The sequence below is a fragment of the Atractosteus spatula genome, chromosome 14 (genome assembly GCF_055471065.1).
Source record: "Atractosteus spatula isolate fAtrSpa1 chromosome 14, fAtrSpa1.hap1, whole genome shotgun sequence".
NCBI classification, from domain to species: Eukaryota; Metazoa; Chordata; class Actinopteri; order Semionotiformes; family Lepisosteidae; genus Atractosteus; species Atractosteus spatula.
The window spans coordinates 33,675,264-33,699,673 of NC_142719.1; the positions used below are offsets into that span (position 1 = coordinate 33,675,264).

At 35.2% G+C, this 24,410-nt stretch overlaps 1 protein-coding gene across 1 annotated transcript in view; it reads left to right on the forward strand.

The window, feature by feature from the left end:
* The window catches only part of LOC148821136 (teneurin-2-like), a 158,326-nt gene that overhangs the window by 102,683 nt on the left and 31,233 nt on the right, over nucleotides 1–24,410 (forward strand). The window contains 4 exon segments of the mRNA XM_088933428.1: nucleotides 13,326–13,472; nucleotides 21,605–21,815; nucleotides 23,002–23,121; nucleotides 23,966–24,227. Coding sequence (XP_088789554.1) covers nucleotides 13,326–13,472; nucleotides 21,605–21,815; nucleotides 23,002–23,121; nucleotides 23,966–24,227 — 740 coding nt within the window.

Sequence of the window (24,410 nt, forward strand, 5' to 3'; positions counted from 1 at the left end):
TGTATATTTATATTCATTGTTTTATACATCAAGATCCTTCCTCTCTCTTCTTTCTGACAATTTTCCCCATTAGTTTGTTAATGCAAACCCAGCTGACACAATATCAATATCACAATATTAACTAAGGTCAGTGTGTTTAACACGTCAATAGAAATACTGTATTCACTCGGTACTGTGTTACAACAGAAGTCAGAAGTGTTTCTTGCTGATAACACTTTCAGAACAAGCAAAAACAGAGGCATTGCAGGCATATATTGTTCCTTTAAGGTGCATCTTAGCTTTGCCCTTGTTTTTTTATTAAAAAAATGAAAAAGTTGGATGTTTTGAGTGTCCATGTTGTATCTCAGGAATGAACTGAGCAGACAATGATGCAGATGGATTATCAGATGTACTTTCCATTCACTTAGAAGATGCATTTGCAACCACCACTAGCTTAGCAAAAGCTCATGATTTTAACAGAGACTGAATTTTGGACTAGATGCATGGAGAGTTACAGTTTTGTAAGGACTCGTATACAAGTGCCTCCTCTTGCTCAAGAAGCAAAGAGCCAAGCACAGACATCACATCCTGTTGCCATGAGTGCACAGTTAGCCCAAACATGTACATAATCCATACAAGCCTCTAGCCTTTTATAAACCACAAAGAGGTACTTCTCTTTGAGTGTCTCTGAATTGTCTTTTTCCATTACATATTCAATATGGACTATCCTGGCTATTTTCCAGATGAGCTACATTTCCCCTCTGAATTCTGTGCGCTTCAACTAATGGATCATGAAAGACCTCAGTATGAGCACTCTTCAATAATAGAGATCGAATTTGCATTTATTTTTAAGAGCTGCCAAAGTATCTACCTATAGGGTGTGCTTTATGTGACTCATATAACTTTCAACCACTTGGCATTTAAAATGCACCTCATAAAATCCACGGAAGTATTGTCAATAGTGTTATACTGCAATAGACATATAAACTCCACTTTTCTTGTATAATTAGCTTTTTTTCCATTTTTGGTTGGTATGTTTATTCTAAAAAAATTGATTAAAAATATTTAAAACTTGTACTGTGAATCTTATCTTCAAAACATCATTTACTAATAATAATTGATAACAATGCTCTGACATGTCATGAGAATCTATGTCAATTATGTTTTTCTTGTTTTTCAAAATTATCTGTTTATTTTATAAATATTTGGGTTAGAAATGTATTTAATTATTTTAGGTCACTTCTTACTTAACTGTCTTTTTTGATGGGTCTGGAAGATAGGTGCTAACTCTCTGCACTGGAGATTTCTGTCTTTGTCTAATCACTTCCATTTACATTTACTCAATCTGTACCGTGCAATTGTTTTTCAAATTGGCTTACATCCATAATATCAACTTAATACAGGGGGGAAGAGGACCATGCCAGTTTATCTCTGGAACATGCACTGTTTGAGCCATCTGCCATTTTCACACCGTGAATCTCAGTGGCTACAGCAGATATCATCACTTGTAAAAGTGATGCAGCTCCTTCACTGTATGTTCTTAAGTGCCCAGCAAAGTTGTGTTTTTAAATCAAACCAAGAACAGTCTTGCCAGCTGGAGTCCATGTCACCCTGGCAGTATTGGAGAAAATTGATACAATCTTATACAGTAATAATGCAGAACGATACAATAATATAAAGCCAAGCCTTGAACAAGGGGTATCCCAGCACTCTGTATGGGTACCTTTTCTAATATAGTGACATAAGATCCCAACAAAGTTGGCTTTTTGTCTTTGCTGTTTTAATGTTACTTGATAAAATTGAGAAAACTGTGTTCTTAGTGGATAGGAAGAAAACATGCTTATTCTCATAACTGAAAGATTTTTTGGTTTACTTCCCAACCCCATTTATCAAGATACCCTACCCAAACTTGTGCTAATGAACACAGAATTTGTTTCAGTCTGCAAAGTCAGAAAAACTTTTTTTTAAAAGTTCACAGAATTCCCCATCTCTAGCCCTCACCAACACAGATGTCTCACTTTTCAGGATGTGATGTACATGAGAAATTGTTCGACCTTGTATCACGCAGTGATTTTGACCCATTGTTGCACAACTGGCATTGCTTTTTTAAAGCAAATGTCCTTTGGTAGAATTTCAGAGTTCATATTTTTAGACATTTTCTTCTACAATTATTTCATTATTCCCTTATCTGCCCAGGCAAGCTAGTTCTTGTCAGTATTCAGCAGTGCCCTCGTTTCATCATATATATATATTTAAATGAATATGTTTTCTCAATGGTGGCATGTTTTGTTTTTAATGCAGACTATTTGGATAATATTAAAAAAGGTATTGTATCTCTTTGACCTATTTTTTTGCTAAAATTAATGCCTTAGCCTTCAGTAGTGAGCTTTTAGTATAGATAAAGCGAAGAGCCATTGATTAATCTGTATCTTAGAGGTTTTTGAAGTAGTTTGTAGGTATGCTTTTTAGTACTTTATTTGTATGTATTTTTTGTTTTTATTCTTGGAAATAAATTGATGTGCTTATTGTCAGTTTTCAAATGTCTTAGGTGGTTATGAAGAAGGTCTCTTCTTATTTCTAAAGCCAAAGATATAAATTCTCTCTATGATGGTGGTGATTCAAAATATTGCTGTTTAATCTGAACCCAATTTAAAGAGTGAATGATGCTGCATGATGCACACACAATGTAAAGGATACTGCAAATTCTTCATTGCTGCTTAAAATTGCTTATGATTTTGTCCTGAAATTACATTTCATGTTCTAGCTGCTTACACCTACAATAATAAAAAGAGACCTACTTTTTAAGACCACTTGGAATGCTAGTAATGTATTGCATATTCTAAATATTTCTATTCAAGTTAAATCCACTTTTTGTTATTTCAGATGAATTACTCAGAAAAGGAATAATCAAATCTGCCACCTTGCAAAGCCAATTACCACAGACGTTTGCACAATAGCATTTTAAACAGCTTTTTAAAGGTTTTATTGCTACGTGTCAAATGAGTAAAAGTAGATTAATTGTTGATCCCAAATGTTGATTTTGTGTGAACCAAAACTGCCAAATAGTTTATTTATTATGTCTATGACTAAGTAAAGGGTTTAACCTTTGGTCTTGAGGGCCATTGTTAACAAAAGGACTGATGTCAAGTGGAAGCACTCAATCCTCAGTTTAATTTTCATTACAGAACTCACTCTCTTTTAATTATTTTCTGGGGAACCTAGCGTATAGGGATAGTTCCTTACTTCATCAATATACAGTAGGTCACCACAGCAGGCTGCAGTGAAAGCTCTGCAGTCATTTCCCTTTGAGACCAGGGCTAAACTTTGCCCTGTTACCCCTTTGAGGTTGACCTCAGGGTTTTCAAAGTAATTAGGTGCCTCGTAAGAAAAATAAATGTACAGGCTCGTGTGAGTTCTCATCACATTAAACTTGGGAATAACACAGAATCAACATGCTATGGCTTATTGCTATTTCCCTGCCATTAAAATGATTTCATTCTTGTCCACAAGATTAAAGGTAAGAGCATATGCCATGTGTGCTGTTCAAAATTGGAGGCCTGATTGTTGCTTTAATCAGTGACATGCTGAGGTGGTTGACATCCTGGAAAAGGCTTGTCCAGATGCATTTGATCAAGCTAATAAATTGTATCTGGGAATGCCATTTTAATTTTGGCATCGCACATGATAGGTAATCAAACTGAGGGTTCTGCCGGCACTTCTACTCAGCGTGTGAGCTTAGTAGCGTGAAGGCCAGGAATGTTCAGCTACTCCCCCCTTCACCCTGACACAAGCTTTCGTATATTTACTGTCTCCAGTTTGTGAACACTAATATAGTAGTCTGTTTATACATTTGTTTTATATGCACATTTCTTGAGAGTTTGTAGTAAATACAGACAAGCTATTTTTTATCTGCAATATTGAAATACGTAAGGTTACAAGAAAAATACTGTATATCGATACCTGACCATCACTGTACATTTTTTACTTAAAATGCTCTATGCAGTTTATTTTGTTTTGAGTCTGTCATTTTGGAGAGTCTCTAACTATGGGTATACGATACGTGATCCCCATCACATAAACATAAAAGCATGTTTTATGTTATTTTATGTTTTAAGTATTAGAATACAAGCTTAATCCATATTATACTAAATTAGATGTTATCCTTAGCATGCTTCTGGAAAAACCCTCTTAGTCTTTTTTCTTGTTCTCCTTTTTAAATGATATCTGCTGATGAAGGTTACAGCTGTCATTTTAGTGCATTAATGACATGGAGAGAATTTAGATTGATGGTCAAACAAAGCATATGGATAAGATCATTGAGCAAAGTGGCCTTCATTTGCACCTTTAATTTCTTCTGTTCATAGCAAAGAAGATCAGAGAACTACCTTTGTATTGTTCCAAGAAAATTTCAAAGGAGTGCCTTCCATGGGGGCCAGACCTGAATAAAATAATGGTTAGAAACATGGTCTTCATTGGTTACTCTTAGGTTTCATAATCACTTGAAAATCTCCATTGACTTCATCAAAGTTCACTTATATTGTATTCATATCGGACCTCCCAACCTTAGCATTGTACACAAATCTAAATGATCCATTTAGCATTTTACATTGTGTTTTTTTATGTTTCTTCTTTGACAAGGAATTGGAAAAAACACTGGTGATACAAATGTAAATACTAAAGCCTTTTAAGTTACTAGAAAATCTTAATCATCATTTGCTAGGATGACTTTGTGTGCATTACTGTGCAGTGCTAGATTATGAGAGTTGCAGGTAAGTGCATACTGTAAAACAACATTTTGCTGTGGCAGCCTAATTTCACTAATGTCCTCCAAGGTGTATTTTTGTAAGAACTAATTCTTGTAGTGTTTATTTTAAACTATGACACATATTTTATTAATACTGTATTTCATGGCACATTAACCTTGTGACTCTGAAATAAGAATACAATTAGAGCAAATCTCTTGCTTGCATAATTGTATTGTTTTACAAACAACATAAAAACAATTTAAAAAAACAAATGATTTTGCTATTATTCAATGCACAGAATACAGTGTTTATATAAGCCTTTGCATTATTTCCTGAATATTATTAAAAGGATGAAATTAAATGACTGAAAATTTGACACAGCAAAAAGATGATATAGAAGATCTATTATAGCTCAGACTTTGCCATAGCTGCTTGATGAAAGGATTGATTGATTGATTGATTGATTGATTGATAACAGGCTAAACTAAGCAATCAAAAAATGCTCATAATGCTCAATCATTTTTTAATACAATCCAGGCAAAGTCATTAACAGAGTGTGACTTGATGGGTTTCCTCTGTCATGGTGTCCTCATGTTGCCACACACTGGTGGCCATTTGCCTTGCTGCTAATGTGAGAATGAGCTTTCCTTAACATTCACTGTGAAAACTATCAGATGGCCGTGTCTGTGTTTTTATTCAGAATGCACAATGAACGGTCTTCAGCCCTCTAATAAGACCGCTAAAGTAATGAGCTGTGTGAATTAACATTTGGTGACTACAAATAAAAGGGTTATATAAACAAAAATAATGACAAAACCACACTAAATAACTGCTGATTCTCTTAAAAGACAATAGTCTGCTGCACTTTCATAAAAACTTCAAAAGAGGAAGCTTAGGTATGCAACACAGGTTTGTTCTCTTTGAAGTGGGAAGAAACAGGGTTGGGGTCTCGTGCTGGTGTAAGCTGAAAGAGTAGACTACATAGAGCTTTGGGGCTTTTAATCCAATTTCTTTGGTGCTCAGGCTTAGAGTCAAACATGGCTAGAAGCCTCATGTTTAGGTTGCAGCAGAGTTTAAAAGTACTATGTAACAGGCTGTGTTCGATATAGCACATCGCCACAGGTAACACAACTTCCCACCTGCACCTAGTGTCATCACAGGAGACTTGGTCTTTTAAAACAGGTGCCTAGAGCACTGAGCAAATATGATACCATGAAGGGAGCAATAAGAGAGACTCAGGTAAATGCTACAGGCTTTGGTACTGTTTCAGAAACAGTAAATTTTCTTATAGCAACATTTGTAACACAAGGTGTGTGAGCAAAAGCTGGAATAGAAACAATTAGAATCTTGATTGTGGTGCCAATGAAATATACTTAATAATATACTGTCCAGGAATTTTTATTCATAGTATATTGGCTTAAATTATATTTATACATGTTTAAAAAAAGCATAAGAATTAGAATTCATCAGTATATGGGAAAAGATGATTACCTTGGAGAAAAGTTAATCTTAGATGAAATCCTGAAGAAATTTAGATCGAACTGTCAAATTATACCCCTGTTCATTATTATAATCTCAAGATGCCTCTCCGTAATAAGGTGATTAAGAGGGGGTTCTGTCAGTTTCACAGAGTGCTTAGAGTGGTGCCCATTATACTCTTGCTCAGCAGAGGAGTTATGAATCCATAACGTTCTCAAATACTTTCTGATAAATCCCACTTACCGACAGTAATGTGTTCTCCAACATCAGGACAAATTCACAATAGCCGTTTTTTAAGTACATAACACTTTTGTACATTAAAAAGTAAAAGAAAAAAGAAAAGTTGTATTGAATTAAACAGCTAATTACTATCGTTTGCTAATCCTGTTATTAAATAACAATAAAAGTTATAGAATTTATTTATAAACTCACTATACATAAGGTGTCAAAACATTTGTGTCCCTGTTACATTTTCTTACTATTAAGTCCTTTCTGTAGCTATTCTTCGTTAATTAACTTGTCAGCTTGGATCATGAAAAATACACTCATGAAACAAGTAATGAAGTAACAGTTAATCTGAAGTAAAATAATGTTTTAATGCCTTCAGTTCCAATTTTTTGCTTGTTACTTACAGAGTGGCAGAAACATGCAATCATCACTAGTTCACTGAAGTGCATTAAATGGATATTGGCATTTTGAGTTATAACTGCTTTATTCATGATTTTTCTAACTGAAAACCTCTGATTTGGTTCTTAGTGTTTTTTTACAGTGTGTTTTTTTTCTTTGTATGTGTATCTGTGTTTACTGTGGTTCACAGGTTCATTCAGAATTGTCCATTGTCCATTGTCCATTGCTCTAAATCTCTAAAAAAATCTAGTCTTACATAAATTCAATTCTTGTTTTTTTATAGATTGCTGAAATTATTTATTTCATTATCAAAAATACCAAAAATAAATTGCTACTTTATAGTACTGTCTTGCTGCTGTTATAAAGGTGGTGGAAGGAACACTAGAGTCAACTTACAGTACAAAAGTAAGTTTGTACCTGGTGATCCTTGAAGGCAGAAGTTTTTTTTTACGGAAAGTTCTCGCAGTTCCAAGTAATTCTTTCAGGAAACAGGATTCATATGTAAATGATGACTTAGAGCTAAACTTTACATCCACCTCTCTGTCCAGTGCTAATGTGGGATTAAACACTGACAGCAGTTTGTGAGTTCTTACAGGAATGTCTTTTATCATCGAGGAATTGGCACAGAAGGGAAAGGACAGCCAATTACTGACTTCAGTAGACTTATCATCCTGTCTGTGCCTTTTGTACCTACACTGCAGTGTTCATTATCAGTCGTGCTGGCTGCCGACCATGGTCCTGAAATATTGGCAGCTGGGAATTGAAAGTTTAGAATGCAAGATCCCATTTTATAACTTAATTGGGCTGAGTGCAGAGCACCTTGATATAGACTGGTGGGTACAGAGAAAGCTTAGTTTTATGCTGCAGACATCTGTTTTGAGATGTACTGTACTGTATTACTTATAAAGTGTGCCAGCCCACTAAATGTAATGTAGACTACTTCTCTATTGTCTCTTTTTGCCTAGTTAGAAAAATGTAGTTTCCTAAGCCCCCACATCTAGGTGAGATTTGTTGGCATGTTGGCATGTGAGTGAGCTTCGCTATTTGCCTCAGTGCTTTTTGATTCAGAGAGCGCAGTGTAAAATGCTCCACAGTTGGGAGCCTCCGAAGTTAGGTATATACAGTAGGTTACCTTTTTCGAAAGTTTGGCAAACAAATGTAATTTATTGATTATTTCAACTAAATATTTTGTTCAGTTAAGATAATTTCATGGCATCTTCATCTGAATGGTATTAAGCATTAGAGCCCAAATCTTCTGTAAATGATTTAATTCAATATCTTACCAGCTTGATCACAGTTTATGTGATTGACTTCTTTACAAATTGATCATTTAATGCAGGATTAAAGCTCTATAGGACTGGAGTTGGATGACAGCATACATATAGTACTTCAAATGAATAAACAGATATTTTTAGTATTCCCCAGTTAATACAGACCCAATGACTAATATGTTTTTTATTTATATTTTTACAGTAGCCTAAAGCCTTTTGTTTTCATAGTTACTGTTCTATGAGGCAGATATAAGAAAAACTTGCAAAGGCGTTCACTATGGAAGAGGTTACCAAAATAAGGGAAGTTATTTCTGAAACAAAGTACTGCTTACATATTGGGGGGATAAAGGGAAAATTACACCTGAAACTTTGACATCCTCCCGATTTCCAGTTCCTGTTCACAAACTGTTGGTGTTTTGCTTTTTCAACTGTATTATGCTTATTAAACTGTGTTTGTATTCAGTGGAAACTGACTCTTCCCATTTCCAGATATAATGATTTTGGTCAAATTAATAGAAAATATAACTTCAAACTTGCTAAACAATAGTGTTGTGTGCCTGCTTGTAGCTGTATTTGTATATTTCACTTCAAAACTGAATTAGATATAAAAGACATACTGTACTACATGAATTATAGTATTACAGTCTTACATTACCTCAATAATGCCATGGTTACCTTTTAAGGAATCTACTGTAAATGTAATTGTTTGGAGGTCATTTGAAATTAGATCATGCTACTCTGTTTTTTTCTTCAGAAAGTTGGAGCAGCAGTTGGAGAGTTAAAAAATGTTAAAGCAATGTAGAAGGACTCACCATACACCTTTCATTTTTTCCTGACAAATAGCAGAACAATTGTTTCCTGGAAATAACTAAGTAACTTAAGAGGTTTTTTTTTTCTTTGTTTTTTAAGATTGTGCTAATGTGTTGGGGGAAAAGTTATACAAATTAAGGGAAAAAATCTGTATGGAGCCTTTTATCCATATTCCAAAAGCACGCCTCCCTTTAAAACAAGACAACCTCTATTAAGTAAAGATTAGGTGCTGAAGGGGTAGGACAGCTAATTACAGTGTCTTCTACTTGTGTTTGTCAATGCCTGCCTTTGTTCATGTGTCCCTATCCCTTGCGATCATTAGCTATACTTCTGGATGTTGCCCGGCACTGTTTGAAATGCAGCAACAGTGGCTGACACGTTTTATTACACTGTCTGCAGGAGGAATACAAATGAATTGGTCACAATGACTTGCTTTATCTTGGCATTTGCCTGGAGGTTTTTTCTGCAGTCCACACAGAATCACAAAGCACTTTTTTTTGGAAAATATTTACGGTAACAAGATAATGACATAGCTTCACCTGGGACATTTTGGGCAGCTTTATTGAAATCCACTGATATTTGCATGTGCCCTCATCATCATTGAGATAACTGTTAACTGAACAATTGCCAGCAGTTGTTAATGAAAGTGAAAAGAGCCTTTAATTGCTAATCAAGATTCAATGTCTTTCCTGTATGGAGTGTAATAGTCAATCTGACAGGACAATCGTCTCAGAAGGAGAAATTTTAATTAAAGCAAGCTATGTAATAGTTTGCCATTATCTGTCTGGTGTAAACCATGGATTTTGTTTTTGAAAGTATTGTAATAACCTTTATTTTTTCAGAAGCTGAATCTAAAACCTCTGCCATAGAATGAGTTCCTAATATGACATTGTCTCCCACTCTTAATAGAGTTTGTTGTAGATATGGTGAATCCATATGTAATTTGAAATTGATTAAAAGACTGTTAAAGCCATTTTTACAGCCAAATATAGTTAATGGAAGAGATTTGTAAATTTCTTGCTTATTTTAAATTAATAATCTACCTAATGCACCTTTATGCTTCTGATTTTAATGTATTTTACGTGCCTTTTACTCAAACTGCTCTTTGCAATAAAAAGGCAGAAAAGCAGATTATTTAATAGTCCAACAAAACAGCTGGGAACGATTGCATTAGCAAAAAAAATAGTTAACAAGTTGGGCTTATGGGATACCATATGACTAGTTCCTTGCTGTGTTTCCAGTATATTGCTCAATATGAGTGCTAGAACATGCCTGCACTTTCAATCAATACATCGTCTACACCAGCATGTTTCTCAGTATGGAAGACCTTTGCTTGGCACATTAGTCTTCCTTACAAAGAACAAAATTGGATCTTGTTGAACGGGTTAAGTCATCCCCCCATGGCAGAAGACACTCAGTACAATCATATGTTATGAGAAGAGACACATCGCATTTCTTGTAGTCTTGTAGTTTTTAATGTTTTTCTTGGATTTTGGCTGTCTACTCATGTGTCTTTAAGAAAAGCATCCCAAATGGAAAAAATGTTAAAAACATAAAAGTGAAAATCAAACAAACCAATCTAAAGCAAATGAACTATCAAGGTATTAATCACTTTCAATTTTACTTTCCAACATACTGTATAGTTATATTTTTAGCCTCGGCACAATTTGCAATTATAATTATGGATATTAAATCCATATCTTCATCGTAAACACTTTCAAGTTTGTGTAATAGGGTGCTTTACCAAAGGCTTTGCAAGCTAATTTTCAGTTTTCTCACACTAAAGTTATTTTTGCCTATTAAAGAATTAGCAGCTTAGAGAACATAGATAACTGCCTTTAACAAAGATGCAAGCTGAAGTATTGTATGGGTTTTCTGAAATTTCTGAAATTTCAAAGAAGAATTCTTTGAAAGTTTGATTATATTGTAAAGACAATGTTTACAGTCTGCAGTTTAACTTAATAAATCATAATCTAAGTATTCATATTATACTTAATTAATTTAAAGTATCACTTTGGTTCCATCCCCACCACCCCCATGCTGCAAGTGAGTTCCAAAAGGAAAATCATAGCATAAAAGTATAATGGAGTCTTATTTTTAACAATTGAAAATATGTTTGGTTTATTTAACTATAAACCTTGAGACAAAGCAAATAATACGTTTACAGCTCATGTACAGTCTGATTCTGAAGTAGTTTGTGTCTCCTTGTAACAGAGGAGACATTAAAAACATTGTTGTTGAATAAGGTGAATATGTTTAGAACATTATTGTTGTTGTTGTTTTTATACAAATTCTATGGAGACCCGAGGCAGCAGTATACTTGCTGCCCTAGTATAAAGAGATTGTTCACAAAAGTGAAGTTTTCATAATATTCAATGAGGTGAAATGTGGACGAAATGTTTTTAACAGAACATTAAAGATGAAAGCTGTTTTTCAGTGTTTCAGTCCTCTCTTAAGTGTAAGAGTAAAAAAACTATTGTTCTGATTTGTTTTCTTTCACTTTTACAAGAGGCACAGTACTTCACTTAGTGCTGCAGTCTTACAGTTCTGCCTTTTCAGGTTACTGACCCATAACCCAAGGCAATTTAATCTTCTTTTTAACATGGATTACTTTAGAGTCAAACAACATTACTTTGGAGAGTTGATTTAATAGTTTCTGAAATCCCACTTTATTCTAGTTAGTATCAAGAAATCGACTTGTCTTTAACATTAAACAATAGGCTTATGCAGCACTAACCAGAGAGGGGGATCAATGCTCGGTATAGATTTTGCTGTCCAAATGCTTCATAAGGATTTGGCTGCCTAAAATGGCAACTCCATTTAAAAGGCAATCATTGCTCACTGCTTTTTTTGTTCGTTCAATATACAAAAAAATCAATGCAGAGTTACCTGTTAATGTGAAATTCCAAAGTCCCTCGACAATTGAAATTGGATTAATTCAAATATTATTACCTCTAATAAATCCCCTTCTTGTTCTGACTGTTGCAGTCATAATGAAAGTAGGCATCAGCAACAAAAGATTTGTTTTGATCCACATCCTTTGATCCAGTTGGGAATAAAAGTTAGAATTTATTGGATTGTTAACTCTTTTAAAAGAAACCAATATGTCGTTAAATTTACAGTGAACAAGTAATGCTATACTGGCAGCATAGCATTAGTCGTCTGATTTAGCTATACTCATCCTCATACAGTACTTATGAAGGAAAAACATAAAAACATTTACTTTCCTAGAAGAGTAAAAACAAAACAGCATTTTGCGTGAAAACCAGCAGAAATGTTTCAGTAGGAACATTTATTCTCCCCATGTAAAAGTACAATACACTGGCAATTATTTGATAGTTATTATTGGTGGTAATGGTTGTGTGGTAGAATGAGTATTACTTATCATGTATTAAAGCCATAAATCTGTTTGAGAAATCAAACCAGAGTGTGTTGCCATAGTCATCTGTCAGATGTGACAAGGTAAAGTCACAAATGGTGAGCCAGTGCAGGAAGATGAATTCCCCTAGCACACTACTGAAAATAAAAGCCCTTGGGGTTACAGATCTCCTGCTTGCAGTATTTGCTTTTTAAGGAGAGAAAAGCAGACCTTCCTTTCATGTGTGTAAACAGAATGCAGGCAATGCTTATTTATGGTATGTTGTAGAAAAGGTGAACTAATTATGGATCATGACAAGGCTGTAAATCATTTTTCTGAATCCTCACAAAAGACCTTTCATCTCTAGGTCAAATGTCCTTTATTACTGTTAATATGAGGACCTGTAACAGTATTGGAATTATTCTTTATTTGTAGTACAAAGCATTAAAACAATTCCAGCTTTACTGCACATTGCAGAAATCTGAAAACAAATGCTACATGTTTCTACCCTGTCTTTTTTTTTTCAAGGCCTCAGTGCCTCATAATCATAATTTCAAAATCCGTGCTGTAATGAGATTTTTCACTTGAGAGAACATTACTGCTACAGGATTATATATCTTAAATTAATAATCTTTGATCTTATTTATACCATATTATTAGTAGTAAAAAAAGATCAATTTTTTAAAAATCAATTTAGCATGCACTATCCACTATCCTGTTTGTATGTCATTTCTAAAAGTTAATTTGCATTAGAAAATGCAAAACATTATGCCCTAGAGAGTTATGGTAGTGGTGGTACAGTATCAATGTGCACTTTATCAGTGACAAAAGCATAAAACATTAAGCAATACCTTTGACAAATTGGGCTCAGCACCTTATGTTGAAGTTAATACACAATTTAAACTTTTCTGTTACCGTTGCCCTGCAATAATGCACAAGTTGTCAGAACTGGCTTCTGCCATGTGGTCACGCATATATAGGTTTTGAACTTGTGTTGTTGTCCATTTTGTAAAAACTTTTATCTCACTATCTTTCTTTTTTTTCTTTCCTTACCAGATGGCTGCCCCAATCTTTGCAATGGCAATGGGAAATGTACCCTTGGTCAGAACAGCTGGCATTGTGTCTGTCAGACAGGCTGGAGAGGCTCTGGATGCAACGTTGCCATGGAAACCTCTTGTGCTGATAACAAGGATAATGAGGGAGGTGAGAAACACACATCAGACTCCTTATGCCCTTAAGAACTGTTAGGTTTAGGTGGTGTGATCATAATTTAATTTGCTAGAAAGGCAAAACGCTCATTAGGTTTTTAGTTCATTTATCAATGGTGCTTTTGTTTATGTATATCTTAAAAGCATGTTTCGTGATTCAGTTTTAAAACCATTTCTTGGGTAAAAGAGATCATGTTTCAGAGGTTAAGAGTTGTTCATAATCTGCTTCTCATACCTCAGTGGCTCGTTGTTTATGAAGAGTAAACGGCAAAGGCGCGGTTGTGTAATGGAGCCCTCAGGAAAACTCAAGTTTATTACAGTGCAGTTGTTCTCTTGTTTCTTTGGAAGCTGCGGAGTTCTGTGCCGGCTTAATGTCAGATGAAAACTCCTTGGGAAGTTCTCCAGATGAGGGTGGAAGCATAAGAAGTGGGAGTTTGAAGTGAAAAAAAATCCAACAAACACATTTTTGATAAACCAAAACAGAAGATCTAGAGGAGCATAGTTCTGAAAGTGATTTATGAGAGCATTCTATGGTAATAGGAATTCCTACAATAGGAAAATATGTTTTACAGATCATTACAGTTTTTTACAGAAACTCACTCCTTTATAGATATTGTCTTAAATTCACATACATCTGACCTTACTGCTTTGACCCCAGTATTTATCTATCTATGGTCTATCTGTAGCTAGCCATATTTATTTAATAGAAGTGTCCAACAGAAGTTTAACAAATCCTGAAGGACTCATTATTTTCTATTCATCTTTGCTCTGTTTTAATACACCTCCATTCAGCATATTTTTTAGGTCTTCAGTACCTTATTAGAATTAAGAGCCACTTACAAACATTATGGTGATTTTTGTTAGCACCAATACTAATACCATCAAAACCTAATGAACCAAATTGTAAAAAATTTCCTGTGCCTTGGAAGCCAAGCTAGCATCGTCTCTCCAGGAAAAATTGATCAAATTATCTTCGAGACCATATGTTTCGACACAACAAATGAGAAAATGGGATAAAACCCGAAATTCCCATTAGGAACCATGGTCTGCATTTTCTCTCAGGGGCTGTTATATCATGTTTTAAATTTTAATCCAGCTTGTATACTGGCAGATATAGTTATTTCTTTTAAATGTGTTTTTAACACATGGGCCTGAAATTTACTTTGATTTCATTTCATTTCAGGGAAGTATTTTGTGATGTATAAATATTAATTCCATTTTACCCTTCTCAGCTGCTGCAGGAAAGCATGCTTTGCAGCAAGTAATAATCATAAAAAAGTGTCACAACACTGTCAAATTGAACGTATAAGCAACAAAAAACCTGCTGCAATTACAGCTCTGAACTGCTTCGATTCCTCAAGGTGACATCCTTGGTCCATGTAGCAGTGGGAGTCACATCAGGACTGATTACAGGCTATTCTAAGTTTGTTGATTGAACACTCCTGAGAATGGGATTTTTCACCGAATCTGACACAACACAATCAGCAGAAAAGCTGCCTCATAAAGCTCAGAGCTAGACACTAGGAGTTATGGAAAGTCACTGAGCTGTTTTTCCCTCTTTTTTATTACCCTCCTGCGTTTTAAGATCCAGTATGAGACAGATTCTAGCTGCATTCCTCCTGCAATAACTAATATGTGGGAACCAAGGGTATATTTTCTTGTCCATATTCCCTAGGTCATCCTCTTGAAATGACGCTTTCCTCTCGGTGGATTGCACTTGGTTAATTGACTGATTTTCTTCCAGTGCCTTGTATAATTTAACCTGAGGAAAACGGCTGTATTTTCAGTCTTTGTCAGCTCTGACATCCAATGGTTGTCCTTAAGCAGCAATCTGATGCAAAATCTGTTAAGACAAATGTGCTTTTTGTGATGCACTGAGAAAGATTTTAAAAGCACTTGACAAAGGCGAAGTATTAGAAGTGGCCTGTTGAGCTATAACACACAGTCATGTGCTCTTATTTGAGGGACAGCAGTTCTTGCTGTGACTAAGAACAGTGCCCAGAAGGCACCATCAGGAACTGCTTCCTAGCCTTGTGTCCTTGCTGTTGTTACTAAAGCTATGCCACTCTGGCAGCTATCCACAGGATTCAAGTACTCAACAATAAAAGCAACAGACAGAATCATTTTATATCAGGAAAAGCACAGAAACTCATAGATTTAAGGAAGGTCGCAATTGTCACCTCAAGTCTCCTATTTAACCTCTTGCTGGTTAAATTGGAGAGTTGAATAGGGTATACACCCCCTTTGAAAGCTCTATTTTCTGAACTCTTACTGTATACATCCCCTATGAAAGCTCTATTTTTTTATCTCTTACTCTATACATCCCCTGTGAAAACTCTGTTTTTGGAAGAGGAGGACTCAGTGAAATTGTGAAATTTATCGGAAATCCTTTTGTTGTTGTTTTTTTGTATCTACGCTTCCGACACAACTAGCTTCTGAACATCCGCTCCCAGTGGAACCTGGGCTGTCATTTCCCCTGCAGCCACACATAATAGGCACCTGCTCGATTGTTTTAAATTTTACATGCACACTGTAAATTCTTTAATTCAGTCATGACAACTCACACTTTTAGGTGTGTTTTTTTATGAAGAGGCTTTAAAAAAGAAAATGCTTTGTTTGTTTCGTATGTGCTGAAAACATTTAATCCAAGAGCCCATATGTTTTGCCATCGAAAATGTCATAGAATGACAAGAGGCAATTTGCTTCTCTTCAGGCATACAGGAGTATAACATTACATTTTTGGAATCTTGAAAATATGCTTTTCTACTTTCAAAGATGGATACCTACAATATCCTACAATCTGTCAATAGAATGACATTGCTCTTGGGCTTCTCAGCATGAGAATTTGTGACTGTAATAGGAGTCTAACCTTATACTGAATGACCTCTTTTTAAGTTTCTCTGTTGCTTTTTTTACTTTATATTTACTTCCACAGTTATTTCCCCTTCTATTAAAAGAAAGCTTTTCTTTTTTCAGTCAACAAAAACAATATATGAAGTAAAAATGAAAGATGAAAAGAAATGGGTAAAATACATTTTACCACTGTTTTGTTTTGCAACCAATGCACACAATAGAAATAATCTGTGATGAGTACTTCAATGATATGTTGTACTGCTGTCTACTTAAATTAATTCATGTGAAAACTGACCTAACTTTGATGAAAAGGTTTGGCTATAAATTTACTATAGAACTTTTCTGCTGTCTGTAAGCTGGTAGTTGATTCTTCCTTTATTTCGTTCTAGGTTTTTCTAGCTCGGGTGTTTGCTTTATCCTGAATAATCTGAGATTTCTAACAATCAGATTTTGTACTGATTCCTTTCAGGTGTAGGATTCTGTGTTTTTGGACAATGATATGCTATGAACGTGCAATGCGAAACTTTGTCTTTGTAAATCTTGACACTTAATGTAGTGTGTGGTGAGCATTCTGGCGCACTATGGCTGCCGTCGCATCATCCAGGTGGATGCTGCACATTGGAGGTGGTGGAGGGGAGTCCCCATTATCTGTAAAGCGCTTTGAGTGGAGTGTCCAGAAAAGCGCTATATAAGTGTAAGCAATTATTATTATTATTAATGTACTATGTACAGTATATACTGTAGTACATAGTAGTACTTGCCACCTGAAGGCTTTACAGCCGAAACGTTCTGTTTTCTCTCTTCTCTTTTCAGCATGCAAAAAACCTATTACTTGTTCCTTTGCAGGCTATACATGCTGACGCAGCTACCCACCTGAACTATGTTTATATGATGTTACAACACTGTAAGACATTCTTATAATGGGTTTGTAAGGAAGAGCTTTGAGAGAAGATATTTGAGTAAATCTGTTGAAATTGAAATTTTCCCCCGTTTTTTCTACCTCACTAAATACTAAAATTCAGAGAGCAGGGCAGGTTAACTCACTACCCTCCTTGCTGCCTCCTAATTATTAAAGTTGTTGTTGTTACACATGCTACAGAAGTCAAGTAGATGAAGGGACTCTACTTAAAGTACTGTAAATCAAAATCATGCAGGGCAGGAAATAAATTTTAAAAAAATACATATATTTTAATACATAGATAAAAGTCACTCAGGTGGGAAAGTAAGCTCTTGAGAGTAATTCATTATATGGACCTCTGCTTGAACCCATTTTGGTATCTTCTACATTCAGGCACTGTCAGGAGAATGTTAATGACCACCGTGACACTGCATGACTCATACTAGTATTGTCTAACATGTGTGGTATCAGTTACATTGTTTAAAGCTTTCTCTCCCCTTACATTTGATGGACAACTGAATGAACTTAAGGATCTAGAGTGACAGATTATTTTGCTTCAGAATCAGAGTGTAGCTCCTAAATGTGGTCATAATACTGAAACAGAAATGGCTTTTTTTCAAGTAGCAACACCTGGATTAAGTTCAAGTGATGAAAGGGCTGTCCAGCAACGTTATCAATGTCTTTTCCAAAGCATTATTCTTGTAATGGAAAAAGAAAAACATACACAGTACGTGGTCTACAGCACATACAGTATTCTTCATCCTTGCTTGAAGATGATTATCTTTTAATGGAGAAGCTCAATTCCTTTATTAAATGTTTTCAGGAAGTGTGGATTTTAAATAAGAATATAAGGATGCAATATTTCACCTTTTTAATGGTACTGTTTTAATTAAAAAAAATAATGATTTCCTAGCAGCCATCTTTGGTCTTTAAAGTCAGTATCTCTAAAGCTATTGTTGCATTCTAGAAGTATACTTATAGCCACCACTTCTTTTATCTTATGTTAGATCCAGTCTTCTTATAAGTTTCTTGAATGGGAAGATAGACATCTAATGTCAGATGGTGTGGAGTCTTAAAAGAAATCCTCAAAGGAAATATTTAATGATTGGAGTAATCCTCAGACCTTGGCATATACACACAGTATATGTTCATTGTGAGTAAAGAAATTGAAAAATATTGGATTCTGGAAGACATCTCAATCATCTTTTATTTCATGCCCTGAATCCTGAGTACAAAAATACATTAAAAAGACATAATTAAAAACTAAACACAAAAGGCAGAAAATTGAAATAGAAAAGACTGCCATTAAATGAAAAGCTATCCATGAGAGTAGCTCTTTAAGATGGGTTTTAAAATTTCCGACTTAGACACAATGCAAAGAATTCCACTACTGGTGTATAAGAATAAAAGGCTCGGTCGCCCACAGTTTATAACCTGGTTTGTGTTACTAGCAGAAGAACACGAGACATACAGATGGAGTCTGATTTTGCAAAAGACCCTTCAAATACAGCAGAACAAGGTCAGGCAAAGGAAGTAACCTGTGATTTGCAGTGATTGCAACAGAGGGGTGACATTAAAACCTGACTTAAATTTTGAGAGGACTCAAGAATCACTGTTTTCCACTTTTGATCTTTTAGATGCAGGCAGTCAGAGCATTCATTACAATAGTCAACCCTAGTAAAAAACACACAGGCATGGAGAAAGGGACACATTTCACAGAATCAGACATAGCAAAGTAGGATCCAAATTAGGGCAGTATAACTTCTAAGAAAAAGGGAGGTTTAAATTTTGTTGTGAATATGGCTTAAATGTCTGATGAGACATTTAAAAGTCAAATCAACATTATCAACAGGTTATGATCTCAGTTGTTTCAATTTAGCAATTTGATTCCAAGGCCTAGTGAATATAACCTTAGTTTTATTACTGTTAAACTGTATTTGATATAATTTTATGCATCCATATTTTTTTATACCCTGGTTGTATAATGCAAACAAGTAATAGAATAAGAAAAAAATGAATGTCATGAGCATAGAAATTATATCCAAGACTAAATTATTTTACCTAGGAGAAACATATAAATTATAAACAAAGCAGGGCCCAATATAGGCACTTGATGCACTTCCATTCTAACAGCAATTGTGGCTGCCATACAATGGCCAAGTGATACAAACTGTGTTTTATTGCTCAGACAAGACTCAAATTAGCATATAAATGTGTCAGTACTGCCAATTGATTTTTGAGATATTTTTAGTAATTTCTATAGACTTGTGTGTTAAATGTGTGAAGACCATAGTTTTAATTAAAAGGCATTAATACTGGAAAAGGGTTTACATACATATTAGGTTTGAAAAAAGGCATAACTTATAGCCATCCATCACATGACATTTGTATTCTTATAAACAGGACCTTTTTAAAAGCAAATTTTTTAGTTGTAGTTTCAGTATGAACTGTATGAAACGGTTTTAACTAAAAAGTTCATTTCTTTTTCTTACACAGAAGGTTATATGACGTTTAAAAGCAGCAGTGTACTGCATGTTGAAAATTAAATTTTCTACCACTTTTTGTATATTCTTTGTAAACCTAACAAATCCCCTTCTACAACAAATTGTTGCAGAAAAAAAATCCCAAAGCATTATTTTTAAGTGCTGTGTGGAGTATTGTATCACAGAAGCTCTCCTTTTCACTCAGGAGGTCTGTGTTTGTGCAATGAGAGAGAAGATAGATTACAGTGACAGGATAATTACACTTGCTGGTGTGGATCCAGTGGTCTTGCTGACAAATAGATTTGATTCTTGTGACTGACAACCCCCAGGAGAGTCCAGGGAGTTGGGGATTGGGGTGTTGGAGAAAATAGAGTGGGCTGATCTAAGGTTCACTTGTGTATGTGTCCATGATGGAGGTTGAGTGATAAATTGAAAGCCGGTCCATGCAACAGCAGCTGCTATGCTCTTTAGGCTGTCTCAGTCCCAAGTGGTCTAGACAGCATACTAACAAAGGCAATCACCTAGAAGCTAGCAGGATGTTTATATAGTGCATTGATGGGCTTTGCGGTAAACTGCATTTATCTACTTATTTATTCATTTGTTTGTTGTTTTTGTTTCAATGGTTATTACTTGCAAAATCTCCACCTAGAAGGATTTGGGAAGGAAGAGTAGTGTAATATGCAAATGTTTGTGAAACAAAGATGAATACAGAAATTGCTTTAAAATATGTGAAACCACGTGTAATAATGGCAGGTTTACCATATTTCACTTGCCCTGCTCAGGTGTTGCTAGCAGATGGCTTTTTGCAATGCGTAAAAAAATAGATGTTATAAAATATTTTATCTCATCTTGGTATGTGTTATTCTTACTACTATTATTGTCTGTATTCTATGAAGTCTGCCATGGTCTTGATGTTTTATACTTTTAAGGGTTTTCTGGAAATTTTCTAATGATTCTAAGAATTACTCTTGAAAACATCTTAAATTTGAAAATTAAGATATTGTGTAGATTCTCAGTGCCAGCTGACATGAAGAGTTCCAGCTCAGTTACACCTTTGAAATCTTCTACCCACATATACCTGAAATAAAAGCAACCATAGTATTTTTCACACAATAATTCCTAAATTAATTGCTGTTAAAATGAATGCATGCTATATGTCATAATACAGTCATGCTAGGTTAAATGGGTTAAGCTGACATTTCATTGCAGTCTGGAACACAGGAGCATTGTGTTGGTTTGACTGTGAAGCACACTGCAATGTTGTGCTTGAAGTAGCTGTCTAAGCCTTGCTTGTTTAGCTCTGTTAGAATGATCATTAAGGAGACAAGTGCACTAAAAGAAGTGAAACCTTTTGTCCACAAATACTTTATTTTTAGCATTCCAAAGCTTTCCTCCTGTCTCTGTGTGCTCCAGCTTTTTGATGATTGTTCGCCTTTGTAATCTTTTCCACAGTTACAGAAAAAAAGATTTGTTTTTCAGTTTGCAAATATGGATATTTTGACATTTGCATTTCCAGCATGACACAGGTGCTTTTACGGGCAAAACTGAAGACTTCTTTGCATAGTTACAAAGCAAACTTGTAGCATGTTTCTTTAGTGAGTAATGCATGGCATTTGTTTATAGGTCCCCATTCTGTAAATCCTTGCTGTTGCCATTAACATAAAAATGTATTCACTGACTGCTCCAGGTCCCCTAAAACAGTACAGTTTCTCTCTGAATAAGTGTTGACACAACAATTGCCATTAGTTTGCCCAAGTTTACCATTAAGAGTAAGAGTGAGAGATACTGTGTTATCAGGGAAAAATATCAATAAATAATAAGAACATTAACCTGTTTTTGGAGCATTAACAGTTAATCTGACCTTTTTTGCATACTTGTGCTTTGCCTTCCCAGATGGTCTCATTGATTGCATGGACCCAGACTGCTGTATACAAAGCCCCTGCCAGTCCAACCCACTGTGCCGTGGGTCACGTGACCCTCTGCAGATTATCCAGCAGAGCCAGTCCCCTTCTCAGAAAGTGAGGTCATTCTACGACAGGGTGAAGATGCTAGTGGGCAGGGACAGTACTCACATCATCCCTGCAGACAACCCTTTTAATGCAAGGTATTGATGCACATTGCCATTGGAGAATGTGCACTTAGATTGGGGCCTCATGTACTTTCATTTTCTGCTCTGTATGTCACAGGCAACACAATCTGTGAAATGTCCCCATCTCAATGGCATGTTGTTTAGTCATTTCTTTTATTGAATTCAAGTAACTCACATCTGAGCTCCAACAGGGGCTGGTTATTGGAAAAATATGACTAACGTTAGAGTTTTGATAGAGAGTCGTATGTAATGCTGCACATTCTCTGGATTTCAATTTGACCTCGGTCACAGCCTTCCAATTTAATTTTCTTTTTTTTTTCTATTTTAAAAGCTGATCTCATTCAGTCATTCTTTTCATGGAAAATTATCTCTTGTAACTATGGGTACTCCAAATAACTTGCCCGTAACCTTTCATATTCAAACAGTTTTTTAAAGGGGAAAAACAGAAGGATAGTTGAAGCAAGCTTTAAAGTGTATGCTACAATACGGTATAAAAGAGTAGGGCCATTCATGTCATATATTATTCTAATCCAGTTATACTTCACTGAACAGTCTTGGCCAGAAACCATCTTGAAATATGCAGCCATAGCAGGAATTACCTGCACAACTGAAAAATGATTTTGAGACACACATAAGTATAAGTTGATCAAGTGGCAGCGCTTTGAAAAAAGTGCAGTGAGGTTGCCAGAATATGCAGTACTGTACATTTGCCAGCGTATAACATATACTATATACAATATACAGTATATCTTACATATATTTGTTCTCTAAATTATTTTATAAAGGCGTAACACTTGGTTAATCTCGCTTATTTCAAAGCTTTAATTTATGTTAAATACTTTGAAACCCAAAGCTGATATGTATGCCCAAAGGAGAAGAAAATCATGAAAGTTGATGCTAATGAGGAGAAAAAGCTCAAGAACTAATAAAGCGTAATAAGGCAAGGCAAATCTATAAATCCAAATGATTTGGCAAGTGCGGGAGAATGAAAATGTAAATAAAACAATGTATATGGCCCAGAATTGCTACAGCTTAAGAAAGTATAATTTCTGTCAATTTATAAATGTATCATTATAATAACACTAGATATGTTTGTTGCAGAAAATCATATTTAGACATGCATCCCAATTCAAAGAATTCCTGATAAAATGTTTTCATTTTTTCTCTTTTTAACTGGTGTTTTTAATATCTTTTTCTGCAGTCTCGCTTCTTTGATCAGAGGGCAAGTGTTAACCACAGATGGCACTCCACTGGTTGGTGTTAATGTGTCCTTTGTGAAATACCCTCATTATGGGTACACTTTAACTCGCCAGGATGGAACGTAAGTGGCTTTTATATTTCTTGAAAGTAGGAAAGAGAATATTCTGTGTCATCCTTTCAGAGATATATCATTAAGCTGCTTCAGCCAATGGATTTATTTTTCTTTATCAGACGTGCAATAGCAAGAACAGTATTCAAATCACTGCATGGCCAAACAGAAATCTAAGAATGGCAGTAAATATCACTCTTCTTGTTTTCTTCTGGTTTAGAGATACTTTTTAATTTGTAGGAATCATTTTGTAATTCTTGTCATTTGCGTAATTTTCCTTGTTGGGTTTAGTGAAAAGATTAGTGTTTTAAGGCTGATGTAAAAAGCTTCACAATGAAGCACTAATTTCTTAATGAAATTAACTGTCCGTAACAGCACTTAATTACCATCTAGCCACATCAAGACACTAAAAGCTTGCTTGACAGTGTAATAATAACCCACCTGAAGAAAAAATAATAATTTTCTTGGATTTTATTGTACATGGACATGTATGTTTTGTCTTTATTATTAAGATGAAGGAAAAATATATACAGAAATGTAAAACTGTAATAACAACATACTGTAGGATGAATGTTTCATTACTGAAGGAAATGTCCTAACTTATTAAACATTCTTAAATGGTTAGTAATAGGTACTGTATCTTCACATTTTAATTTTAATATAAAACTTTTGATTTAAAAAGAAGCATGGATATCCAACTTCAGTGACCATAGCAGCTTTTAAAATAGTACCATGACTTTGATTACAATTATTGCTACTATTGCAAATATTGCAAATATTAGTAATACCAATGAGAAAAATTGAATCCTTTAGGACACTAGGTTTAATATCCATTTCTTATCTTTCATTTTCACAGGTTTGACTTGATTGCCAATGGTGGTGCCTCTCTGACACTCCACTTTGAGCGGGCACCCTTCATGAGTCAGGACCGCACAGTGTGGCTGCCCTGGAACAGTTTCTATGCCATGGACACCCTGGTGATGAAAACTGAGGAGAACACCATCCCCAGCTGTGACCTGAGTGGCTTTATCAGGCCTGATCCTATTGTCATCGCCTCTCCCCTCTCCTCCTTCTTCAGCTCTCAGCCTGGACAGAAGCCTATCATTCCTGAAACTCAGGCAAGGTTTTCAAACAGGATCTGATAATAATTCATATATGACTTTTCAACCCTGCATTGCCCTTAACTCACTGAAAAGTTGGGAGTATAAAGTTTCAGATTGGTTCCCTGAATTAGGAAGTGCAAGAATGATCCCATTTTAAAGAACCTGTTTTACAAGTTACCCGGAAGGTCATATTTTAAT